At 45.9% G+C, this 12139-nt stretch overlaps 3 protein-coding genes across 3 annotated transcripts; all 3 read left to right on the forward strand.

The window, feature by feature from the left end:
* The first annotated feature begins 78 nt into the window (after positions 1–78).
* On the forward strand, positions 79–1610 carry GGS22DRAFT_154673 (phospholipid methyltransferase). Its single transcript, XM_047960082.1, has 4 exons — positions 79–312; positions 383–422; positions 502–518; positions 659–1610. Exons 1-4 carry the CDS (start codon positions 252–254, stop codon positions 1177–1179), a joined length of 639 nt encoding a protein of 212 aa, XP_047821798.1. The 5' UTR covers positions 79–251; the 3' UTR covers positions 1180–1610.
* Positions 1611–2642: 1032 nt separating this feature from the next.
* GGS22DRAFT_154675 (natural resistance-associated macrophage protein) lies at positions 2643–5364 on the forward strand. The gene is made up of 4 exons (XM_047960083.1): positions 2643–3199; positions 3251–3489; positions 3554–3862; positions 4014–5364. Exons 1-4 carry the CDS (start codon positions 2830–2832, stop codon positions 4878–4880), a joined length of 1785 nt encoding a protein of 594 aa, XP_047821799.1. The 5' UTR covers positions 2643–2829; the 3' UTR covers positions 4881–5364.
* Positions 5365–7231: 1867 nt separating this feature from the next.
* GGS22DRAFT_91102 (uncharacterized protein) lies at positions 7232–8990 on the forward strand. The gene has a single exon (XM_047968398.1). It carries the CDS (start codon positions 7382–7384, stop codon positions 8582–8584), a length of 1203 nt encoding a protein of 400 aa, XP_047821800.1. The 5' UTR covers positions 7232–7381; the 3' UTR covers positions 8585–8990.
* Positions 8991–12139: the final 3149 nt, after the last annotated feature.

The following is a 12139-nucleotide window of genomic DNA, read 5'->3' on the forward strand; positions in this document are numbered from 1 at the left end:
GCGTAGAAGAAGCCCTGAAAGCATGTGAACGTCTCATAGCAACGGTAACAAAAAAAATTCTAAATTCTTGGCTCCAATTATTTGCAGACCCCCAATTAAGCTTCTCCAGCTTTCTCCAGGCCACGTTTATTAAATAAACTTTATTACACTTGAAGCTAACGTCACCGTTACAAACCAACTTTCCTATTGTCACCATATCAGTCAATTGTCTTCACTCCATCATAATTCAGTAGGAAAGAGTGTCAAGAGCCATGGCACCATTCGAAGCTCCGACGACCAAGCTGGTCGACCTCGGCCATACGAGCTTATTTAGTATGTAAAAGCGAGGGGAAGAGGGAAAAAATACGTAATTACTACAGGCAGCATATGCTAACAATCGCAGTTTCTGCAGCATCCATTGCATTTAATCCACTATTTTGGAAGTAGGTTACATCTCTCACGAACATGTTATCTTCGATATATAGCTCTAGATCATGATGTGGGGGCTAACATAGATCTCAGCATTGTAGCTCGACAAGGTGCGCCTACCTATGCAAACCCTAAGTCCCTATAGATCTCCAGGCTCCCTATAGAACAGCCGATGGAACTCCCCACCCCAGCCTACTATATTTATAATCCCAAGACATATATTGCAGTTTCTAATATTCGGAGTGCATAGAATACCACAATAAAGTACTCACCAAACTCTTCGGCGGTCGTTCTCAAGTAGCATGCTATGGCTTGGCCTTCACGATCTTCACTCTTGGTCTTCTTCGCGACTTCCTTTACGAGCGCGCCTTGCGTGAACAACCATCCTATCCACTCCTCGAGCTAGATGAGGTCAAATATGCCGGATATGCACTCATAGCAATCGGCAATATTCTTGTGGTGACTTCGACCTGGGCGCTTGGCATTACTGGTACTTTCCTTGGTGACTACTTCGGCATTCTGATGGACGATATCGTGACAGGGTTTCCGTTCAGCATCACGGATGCACCCATGTACAACGGCTCAACCTGCAGCTTCCTCGGTGCTGCTCTAGTATACGGAAAGCCCGCCGGTATCCTCTTGACCGCCTGGGTTTTTGTCGTTTATCAGGTCGCCCTCAAGTACGAGAATCCGTTTACGGCGGGGATATACGCCAAGAGAGAGAGGGAGCGTGCCGTTGCAGGAGGAGTTGAGGGCAAGAAGTTGCAATGATCGACGGGCGGCTGTCCGGCTATGTATGCAGCGTTCCGGGCGCACGTATGTACGCACGCACAGTTCTTCTCTACCCCCGGCACGCCACTAGGTTTTACCGAGAGGAGCCCGAAACCGGATGATGAGTGAAGCGAAGAGAGGCGAAGTTGAAGATATATTAGATGAAGTTTCCAAGCACGTTGCACTAGTCGACGTTTGTATTCGCGTGTGCGCCGCCTAGTTGTAAGGGTATGTGTGAATATCGGAGCATGAGGATTCAGCATTTGCAAGATCACGAGGCATTTGTTTGCATGATACCTACAGTACATACATACCTACCTAGTAGGTATGCAATGCGAAGGAGTCAGGCCGAGAGGGGCATGTATCAGCTTCGTAAGCCGATGTAAAATCAGACACATAATTTACAATCAATGATAACGATCAAACATAAACGTGCCTAGACGATGCCAATGTTGGCTCCAGGATCTTCTAGGAAAGTCCAAGGCAGTAAAAAAAGCTTGTGAGAGATAAACATGACTTGGAACTTGGAAATAACTCCCAACCTAGTAATTATATCGTACTTGGTGGTACTTACCTTGACCAATGCTGTGACAGGGTTTGTAATACCTTAAGCCTTCCAAGGTCTCCAAGCCGCATTCCTTTATCGTTTTCTTATTGGAGATCTCATATCCACTAGGAATTTTCTCGATCTTACATAAATCTTCAATCTTTAACTCTTTTAACTACCAAGTTACAAACAACCCGTTTCTCTTTCATATATCCAAACTCATTATTTGTTTAATAACTCGTAGAATTTAGGGTAGGAGCGATCCTACACGCAGACAAAGACGCAAACCCCAAAACGTGCATCGCATAATGAGCCGTTCCGCAAGAAAGCAGCCGAGCGAATATGTCAATACCTAGGTATGTCTAATATGTATGTCACCTAACCCCCGACCTTCTACTCCGCAACGATTTCAGAATCTGCGGTAGGGGTTCAAAAACACCCCGGGAGGGTCTCGGGTTGGACATAGCCGGCATCCTACCGTTGTACGGGAGAAACCGTGATGCATCCGCCTGCACAACATGTACCATAAGGGTTAGGTGACATACAGAAGACGTGCAGAAGACGTGCAGAAAACGTACATACAGAGAAGATACAGAGGCATGCAGCTTATCAGATCATCTTCATTGAGCGACACGAGCGGCATGATAAGTACGAGAGGCATGAGAAGCACGAGCAAGAGTTTGATCACGCTGTCGTTTACTTTCTTTAGTAACTGTCTGAATTAAATTCCGGGGTAAGGGTCCTTAAGTCGTCTTCTTAGTGGGGATCGGACCCTTGCGGACCCTGGTGCCCTTACAATCAGCCAATACCAAGCTAGAAACAAGCAAAAGAGCAAAAGTACGAAAGAGTCATTGACGAATCAATTATACAGAAATCACCCCTTCACTACCTTTTTGGACTACCCTTCCGATGCCATCCACACGCCCGTGGCGATTCCATATATCGATATTTCTTATTTAACTTGGGGAGAAAGACTTTTCTTTCTGCTTTATTCCTACTAAATATCAGAGAATCATTTCCTAGAAAAGGTCAGGAGTGAGGAAAACATACGATAAATTCTCGTGGCCCGTTTTTTTTTCTAGTTCCTAGGACCCGGTTCGACTATGAACCGAACGTCGAGGACGGGCGAGCCGTATGGGAGTGATGGGCTCAACCAAAGTCCGGACTACCTCCCAAACGACCTCATTACGAATCAAGACCTCAATGACATCTCCGACTCCAGAGAAAAGAGAAGTCCTTCCACTAGGAGTATAGACAACTCAGGAGATTCCGCAGCTGAGGATGGGGACCCGGATGGCAAAAACCTTGGAGCATCACGTGTAACTATTACTACCAAAGAAGCTCCCCAGGTGAGCAGCGACGACAGCAGCTCGATCAGATCTCCCAAGAGATCTCCTTGGGGTCGTATAACGCATACTATTATTACCTTCGGGAAGTTTGTCGGCCCTGGTTTTCTCGTCGCCGTTGCATACAGTACGTAGATCTTTCTAACGACATTGTTCTTGGCTGACACCTTTTTTTTAGTTGATCCTGGCAACTATTCTACTGACATAAGTGCTGGTGCTGAAAATCAGTTTCGGTTATTGTTTATTATTCTCATGAGCAACCTGTTTGCTATCTTCCTTCAATGTCTCTCTATCAAGCTGGGAACCGTCACTGGAATGAACTTGGCTGAGGCATGTCGCGCATTTTTACCGCGATGGATCAATTACTTCTTATATTTCTTGGCTGAAGCAGCCATTATCGCAACCGATATCGCTGAGGTGAGTTGAATAAGCGTACAAGTCTACTAAGGTCATATGGTGGCTAACCAACAACCAATAACAGGTCATCGGTACTGCCATTGGATTAAATCTACTCATACCCAAACTGCCTCTTGTTGCTGGTTGCGCTATATCAATCTTAGATGTAATGATTATTCTGATTTTTTATAAACCCAACGGTTCGGTCGGCGGTCTTCGCATTTTCGAGTGGGGCGTTATGCTGCTTGTGTTTGCAGTCGTTATTTGCTTCTGCATTCAGCTGTCACTCATACAAGGCAGCACTGCCGGCGAAGTCTTGATAGGCTACGTACCAAATGATTCTATAACTAAGTCTGGAGGTCTGTTTCAAGCATGTGGTATCTTAGGTGCTACGGTATGTTGATTTTTGCCCCCTATTCATCTAGCTTACTTACCCCAATCCCTTTTCCCCTTATCTTTTAAGCAACAACTCGACATCCCAATAAATACTCTACCCAATCCATTAAAAAAATATCATTCAATGCCATTACTCATAATAATCGTAGGTAATGCCGCATTCTCTATACCTGGGCTCCGGTATAGTACAGACCCGCCTCATGGACTATGACAACAAACGCGGTCTCCTCCCGCCTCGGCCCGCATCCAGCAGCAATAACAGCAACGACTCCGGAATAACGGAAGCAAAGACATACTATATTCCCAGCCTAAAAGCGATTAAACATTCTTTGAAATACTCATATGCCGAGGTCGCCATCTCGCTATTTACCTTCGCGCTGTTCGTCAACAGCGCGATCCTCATCGTCGCCGGCGCCAGTCTCTTCAACAACCCAGACGCCCTCGAGGCCGACATCTTTGGCATCCACGACTTGCTCTCGCAGAGCATCAGCCCTGCAGCCGGCACCATCTTTGCACTCGCGCTCCTATTCTCGGGTGTATCCGCGGGTATCGTGTGCACGATATCTGGACAGATGATCTGCGAGGGTGCGCTGCACTGGCGCATGAAGCCATGGCTGCGCCGCCTCGTCACCCGTTCTATTTCCATCACCCCTAGCATCATCATCGCCGGCGCTACCGGCCGCGAAAAGCTTAATGATGCGCTGAACGGCAGCCAGGTCGCTCTCAGCGTCGTGTTGCCTTTCGTCACGGCCCCCTTGATCTGGTTCACGTGCTTTAACAAGTACATGACAGTGCAGACGGGCAATGCGAGATATAAGACCGAGGGCAAGGACTCATTCACGATTAATGGTGTGTCGTTGAGTAAAGATACTAGCGGTCGGGAGCTCGCAACGCCGGAAGGTAAACTCGTTCAAATGGCGAATCCGTGGTACGTTTCTGTGCTTGCGGGTATTATTTGGGTCATTTTGGTCGTTATGAACGTCGCGAACTTGGTGTTACTCGGTCTTGGAAATTAAATGATGGTCATATCGTTGACCTGATACCCGCGCCGTGGACTGCATATCAATCTGTAGTCCGAATCAGCGGGTTGCTCCAAGCCATGTAACACATTTCTGGGCTGCAATATCCCCAGTCCTGTGGCAGCGTCTGGTTTTTTTCCGGATTCCCTTTTCTCACACCATTTTTGGAACTCATGAGCAATTACGAATACCCTTTTTCATTTTGCTATTTCCATTTTAGACCGAGACCTCTTAGAAGCACCGTCATTACCGTTTTACGCAAGACCGACATGACAGGATTACAGCATATTTAGGATTGCATCTAGCGACACAAAATCATTGGAGTTGTAGATGCCATGGATAACATGGGCAACATGGGCAAGGAAAGTGGAAGGTACTAGGTACCTACCTAGTAGTATGTACTGTACCTCAGTGGAGTGTGCATATATACCCAGTACAGCGTATATACTATGTATAAACAAATACACATCAATTCAAAGAATACTTCATATATTGATTCTAACTTCTTCTTTTACTGAGTAGCTTTTGATGTATTCTGGCCACTGTCCTGATTTGGTGACTTGATGAAATGTTAAGATAAGTACTAGGTATGTTGGCCTGTCACGAGGCATTACTCAAGATAGAGCTCCATGCCTTAGTACGAACATTGGAATAGAAGGCAATAGAAATAAGAGGAAACCCCACGAGGATAATTCCGATACTGATGACCATCGCGTATATATACATAGGTAACTAGGTACTTAGGTAGGTACCAAATACCTAACCCCTGGTACCGCCTAGCTATTAGGTACATGTAGGTATATTGGAAGTTTCGTGCCACCGACCCTATATCCTACTTATCTTGGGACATTTATATTACACATGAAGTAATTACATATAGATAGAATTTATATATTGAAAGGTAAAATTGGAAAAAAAAAAAACAAGAAAAGAGAAAAGCGGATGTAGCAAATTTCTCAGATTATGTCTCGTATCAGCACAGAGCAAGTACATGAAGAAGCTCTAAGTACTTTGCCCTGTATATCTTTCCATAGAAAACCGCGATGATATCGCTACTTGACCAAATGGACACTGCACTCTATTTTCCTATTGACAACTTTGGAAATGGACGTCACTAGCCATTATGATTCTTGGCGTGTCAGTATGCTACATGTCAGCCTACTGTAGCCCATACAATCATCACGAGCCTACTAGGTAGTAATTGTATATAGCAGCTGTACCCCAGGCTGCTTATCCAATAGACATGAAGAAGGTCTGGAAAGATTGCAACTCTACCTAGTACCAGGTAATTGAGTTTAACGCCTCAATTGATATAAACTTTCAACATCCGGGGTTAAGTTTTGTGGCAACGTCCTTGTGATGCAACAGAAAAAAAGGGGCTTTTCATATAACCATATACATCACGCCAAACAAATCTAACCACGATTTTATCTTGAGCTTCTAACAATTGCCAGAATGTGTTGCTAACTCTACGAAGTTCCTCTGATGGATCAAACTTTATATGTATGTTGTTTTGTCATGCGCCCCCTAAACAACTTGGCCATCTACAAATATTGGGACATAAGTACCCAGTAAGTATTCAAAGAAACATTCAGCAATCATGATTGATACCGAATACAAAGATTATATAGGGCTGAAGGTCGAGATCCATTTTTGCTGCTTAATAAAAAACCAATGGCCTAGATAGATGGTGAATATTTAATCTCTATGAGAAGTGTGACAGGCCTGATGCTACTTCTACTCTGTAGCAATGTCTATCATTATAAAGTATAAGGAACATGATACATACTAGGTGCCATTCGATGTATATATACGCCTTGACATGTATTTCCCTGTTCTAACCCTAATCGGAATGATGCTGGCAACAGCAACACTCGTCACTGTCCGAGGTATTGATTATCTACACAACTATCGGCGCCTGGGACAAGCCTCATCTACTGAGGATTTCAACTATATTCTTAATTAGAACTTATCTCCAGGGCCCTCGTACACTAGAAAAAATCAAAATATAAACTTCAAGGCCTATTTCCACTAAAAAGTATACAGTCACCACAGTCATCACATTCACTGATAGCATCACCATCCCAACATATAAATACCGACAATCTCGCCCCTCCTTTCTCTTTCCAATTTCTTTCTCACACACACAATTTTTCTCTTACTCACGCTTGAAGCTTCACTCAAAAAGTTCAGCCTAACAAGTTCGAAAACAAAACACTACCTAACACTACTACCATCCTCTAACAAAACGTATTCTAAATAACCTTCCGCATACATACTCACACATACCGTCACATTTTTGTGAAGCAGTCTTATTAAACTCTTCACAATTCTTTTTCACCCACTACCGTGCTTAATATAGCACTTAACACCTCGTCTGCAATTCAGACCACTAACTCTAGCCTCATAAGAGTGCTACACATTTTTATTCATCTCTATACGAGAGCCCTAAACACCACCTACGACGCTCAATATCTCTCCACGGAAAATCATTCACCATGGGATACAGCCCTACTCCCCGAGGACGTGGTCGTAGCCCCTGCGTCGACCCCGAGTGTACACCACTCATCCGCAAACCAATTCCTTGCCTGCTGACTACACTCTCACGCGTCGCTACCGGCCGTGTTCAAAAAGCAACCTACAAGGATCCCCCCCGAGAGAGAACAGCATTCGAACTAGACCAGGAAGAATTCAATCGTCACCTGTACACGGGGTTCATCCGAGAACTTACCAGAGATTACCGCAAAGAACCTCTCGGCACCAGCTTAGGATGGTTCAAGGACCCCGTCTCAAAGACGTCGAAGCTGTACATCAAGGACTACTTCTCAGGCGTCGTCCGACCCAAGATTATGAAGGATGCGATGTGGGACAACATGAGCAAAGCAAAGCTTGAGCAACGCCGTCAAGAATGGCAACTAGCACATGCATTCGAAGTGGATTCAGATAGTGACGAGGACGACCAAAGTGACCAAAGTGACGAAGACGACGACTTTGATGACATGTCAATTCAGGTCAATCCTCCCCAGAGTGGGAACGATGAAACCGAGGATGGAGATGATGCAGGTACCCTATCTGACCATCCCGGCGATGATGAAGAATCTGGCGATGACGACGATTCTGATCATGAAGATGATCCCGACGACGACAACGATTACGGTGATCAGGACGATGATGACCATTCTGTCGACGATGGCGATTCTGACAACAACGACGATGCCGGCAACAACGGCGGATCCGGCAATGACGGCGGCTCCAGCAGCGACGGCGATTCTGGTTATCAGAGTGATCCCGAAGACGACGATGATTCCAGCGATCACAATGATGGAAAACTTCCCAGCAGCAACACTCACGAGCAAGACGACGTCGCCGATGGCAACGAAAGCGAGACTAGTTATTCCAGCTACTCCTGCCATCCTAGCGAGTTTGACGAATCCGACGACGATTCGCCGCGCCGAGACCTGCACTGCTACAACCCCACATGGGTCTCAAGAATCATCGAGGAGAAGCCACAGGCCCCCGTCGACGAAAGTATCTTCGACCTCGTGCGCACACCTCGAGGCCCAATGAACCCAGCGATGCAAGTCTTTGCAGAGTGGAAAAGAGAACAATACGCGCGTAACCAGGAAAGACGCCGACAGGTCGACGACGCCTTCCTGGCTGAAAGACGACGACTGAGAGCCACATGGGCTAAGGTCAATTAGGTCATGAAGCCATACCGGACATCACCCGGAATCTAGCGATGGCGCGGCATTGGTAGCAAACCGAGCTACCCAAGTCCCGACAAATGAGGACACGATTGTTTATTGTTTATTGTTTACCACCCATTATTTGCCTCGGTGGCAAAAAAGGGTCAGCGAAGGAGTTTAAATTTGGATTTGGTTTCGCATATCGGATTATGCTCTGCTACGGCGCTAGCAGCAAACCTTCCAATGGAATAAGGCATATGTTCATGTGGAGGACGGGACGGCACTCAAAAGCTTATCGACTTGAAACTTTGTTTCAACAACTTAAAACGAAACCAAGATAACACCAGAGAAACGGGAAGGAGAGGAGGATACGGAAGGGAGACTGCCGGTTGGTTGGGGGGATGAGATGGAGATATGAAGAGTTATTTTTCAGGGTTATTTGTTTCTTCCAGCGCTGAACTTGTTACACCCCGTGAGATAAGATAACTTCTCATGGGTCTCTGTAATAGTTCAAAATAAAGTCCATTGAGACACATATTGAATGTTTTCATAAACTAACCCGTGATATGTCGATGTCCAAGTGATGAATCATGAAACTCAAGCCTCGTAGACAGTAAACCCAACAGATCGGTTCAACACAGATCGCCAGATTTGACTTATTTAGTTCAAGCCAAGTTCTTCAAGATCCTGTCACCAAGCTGCCAAGTGGTAGACCTCAAGAAACATCTGAACTTCCCATTGGCTAGGACCCCTTTGGGCTTGTCAGAGGTGGATATGCCATGGCTATAAAACGGTGCCTGACCAACTTAGCTTAATTTCTAGCTGAGCTATAAGCTTGGTATTTCGAAGAGTGCTGCCGTTTTGGGACATACCGAACTAGAAAATGCTTCTATCCTAAACCTACCCGAGTTTTTTAAAGATGAGGAATGAACACGCAATTGGAAAAAGCAGGCTTGCGGTTTTATATGCCACGCCACGCTGGACATCCGGATAAGCAAAAAGGCTGGCTGCAAAACCATTGATAATCACAAGGGTACGCACGTGGGCTTAAATATTTTTTCAGTTTCATCCGATACTCTGCTGTACGACCGGTTAAAAATAGAATCAATAGAAGTTGACCGGCTTACCCAAAGTTGATTAACGAAGGATATCCAGGTCAGGTTAGTCCTGTTTGATGCACGGACTGACCTCCAGGAATTTTCGGATATGCTGCTCTTGGATCTGAACTGTGGACCGGGTGGGGACGTGTACAAGCAGGTACATACATATGTCCTAGATATCTCCGGCTTCTAGATAACCTTGCTGTTTTGGCCCACCCCAAAAGTGTTCTATGAGGTTCTCGTCTGTGCTTGTGTATATCCTCATATTGATCTATCATCTATGCGGAAAGTTGCGCATACACACCCGCAGTTCCGTCGAAAGCTTGGCTTGTTTTACGCACACGTAATATAGGTAGTATTCAACATACGGAGGGAATGCAGGTTTGAAATACCATATCAGCATATCTCCTCAGAAAAATGATCGTCAAGTACGAGACAACCGGATTCGTCAATTTGAGTTACAATGTCAGACTCTAGCTTGGGTTCTGGTTGGCTCCTGCTTTATGCAGCATTTATGTGAGGTTATCTGAACTTGTGAACATAAGCTGCTTAGAAGATGCGAAATGGAAGATGTCATTTCCCATTCGCATGAGGTAAGATTTCCATCATAGGAAATTGTCCTGTCACATCTCAGAACAGGAAACGATAGGCGGTAGAGGCTGTCCGGGGCTCGGTATGCAACGGCCCCACTGTAAATACCGGAATGGAAATATAATAGTCGATCTCCCGACCGCAAGGAGTCCACAATTGGCCGGCGTTGAGGTTGGCTGCGACGGCAAAAAACACGACGTCTAGACCAAAATCGAACATCGTGAACAACCTTGGAAGGGGCCGATCGGAGTATCAAATTCCATCATGTGGTCGCGAAAAATGGGTAAATAATTTTATTGACTGGGGGTGGTAAAATGCCTCACGATAAGCTAGTGAGCGGTGGGAAAGCCGGAATGAGGTCCGGAACTAGTTTGAAGGAAACAAGGGAGGAAGGGGAAGCGAAAAAGGGAGGTAGGAAGGGGGATGGGGAAAGGGAGAAGGCGAGAAGGGGGAGGACGCGCACGTTTTTTTTGTGACGAAGGTGCGGTTTGCGGGTTGCGGGCTTGAAAGAGCGAGGAGGAATGCAGAATGCATAAAAAATTAAGTCGTTGACGTACAAGAATATGTACGACAAGGCAACTATACGTGGCTTACAAGTCCACTTTATGTATGAATAAGTCGCGTCCGAACACGATGGGGGAATATAACTCGTCACGCGGAGCAAACTATCGTGAGGTGGTCCCTCGTGTAAAAGATAGATCGTCGATTGTTGGCCTTGGAGGTTGGGTCTTACTAGGCCTCGAAGATGGCAAAGTTGCTTGACCGCATCGGTTTTTACTCAGGGGCGGCGTCGGAGGCGAAAAGGGACCCCCATTATTAGGCGCTTAAGCAGGGAATGCATGTGGTCACCTGGGCAGCTGTGCGTAAGATAAAGGTAGATGGGTTATGGGTTTATTAGATGGGTTAGTTAGATGAGAATAGTTAGTTTGAAAACGGGTTTCGCGGGCTGGCGGGCTTTGCGGGCTTCGCGAGCTTCGACGAGTAATGAGTAATGAGGGTAGTACATAGTAGGATTTTGATTCACATGAAAAAAGAAAAAAAAGAAATGAGTAATGAGGAATGAGGGGCAAAGAAAACAACCAAGGGAACTAACTAAAGTTGGAACCAAGAAGGGGGACAAGAATTAAGAAAACGGATAGCAAATTTCCAAAGCCCCTTCCGAAAAGCCCAGAAAAAGCCCAGAAAAGCCCTAGGCTGCCTAGTACTTTCACACTCTCATGTGCGCACATGTGTGCCCCCTCGCCCCTCTGGGATTGGGCTAATGGGAGCTTTCCCCTTTTGTCGAAATAGTTCCACCAATACACCTTCCCGAGTCACGGGAGATTGGCTTGGAAAGTGGAGAACTGAAAACATTATGATTTTTTTTTTCTTTGCGCAGGATCTCCGGTAAGGCCAGTGTAAGGCCTAGGCTCAAACAGAAGAAGGAAGCCGCAGGGAAACTGGATCCAGATTAACGACAAGCCGGGTGGATGATTGCCGGTATCTTGCCGATTTTCTTTTAAAAAAGGACATGAACAATCAAATGCGTCCAATAGATTCCCCGCATTCACCTCCACTTAACTCCACTCCCCACGAGTCTGCAAGTCTGCAAGTCTGCAAGCCCTGCAAGACTCCCGACCTTACCACTTACCAACCTTTACCTCTTACTGCACCCACCCACTGCACCCATACCATTTTTACATACCATTTGCATACCGAACCTTACATGGGATTGTCAGATTGTCAGTTCAGTACCTGAAGGGTGGTAAAGCTCCTAATGTTCCATGTTCCATGTTCCATGCTCTTACATACGCCCCATCTTGCTCCATACTACTAGGAATTGCTCCAGAGACACGGCGCGGCGGCTCCTATACCCCCCCTGCACCAAACCTGTCTGTCC

This window comes from Annulohypoxylon maeteangense (genome assembly GCF_022496945.1).
Source record: "Annulohypoxylon maeteangense strain CBS 123835 unplaced genomic scaffold GGS22scaffold_3, whole genome shotgun sequence".
Lineage (NCBI taxonomy): Eukaryota > Fungi > Ascomycota > Sordariomycetes > Xylariales > Hypoxylaceae > Annulohypoxylon > Annulohypoxylon maeteangense.

Excerpts from the sequence above, each read along its gene's own strand:
- GGS22DRAFT_91102 (XM_047968398.1), top strand. The coding sequence starts at position 7,382 with ATGGGATACAGCCCTACTCCCCGAGGACGTGGTCGTAGCCCCTGCGTC.
- GGS22DRAFT_154673 (XM_047960082.1), top strand. The coding sequence starts at position 252 with ATGGCACCATTCGAAGCTCCGACGACCAAGCTGGTCGACCTCGGCCAT. Across the intron at positions 313-382 it reads CGGCCATACGAGCTTATTTA|TTTCTGCAGCATCCATTGCA; the intron begins GTATGTAAAAGC and ends TAACAATCGCAG.
- GGS22DRAFT_154675 (XM_047960083.1), top strand. The coding sequence starts at position 2,830 with ATGAACCGAACGTCGAGGACGGGCGAGCCGTATGGGAGTGATGGGCTC. Across the intron at positions 3,200-3,250 it reads TCTCGTCGCCGTTGCATACA|TTGATCCTGGCAACTATTCT; the intron begins GTACGTAGATCT and ends CCTTTTTTTTAG. Across the intron at positions 3,490-3,553 it reads TCGCAACCGATATCGCTGAG|GTCATCGGTACTGCCATTGG; the intron begins GTGAGTTGAATA and ends AACCAATAACAG.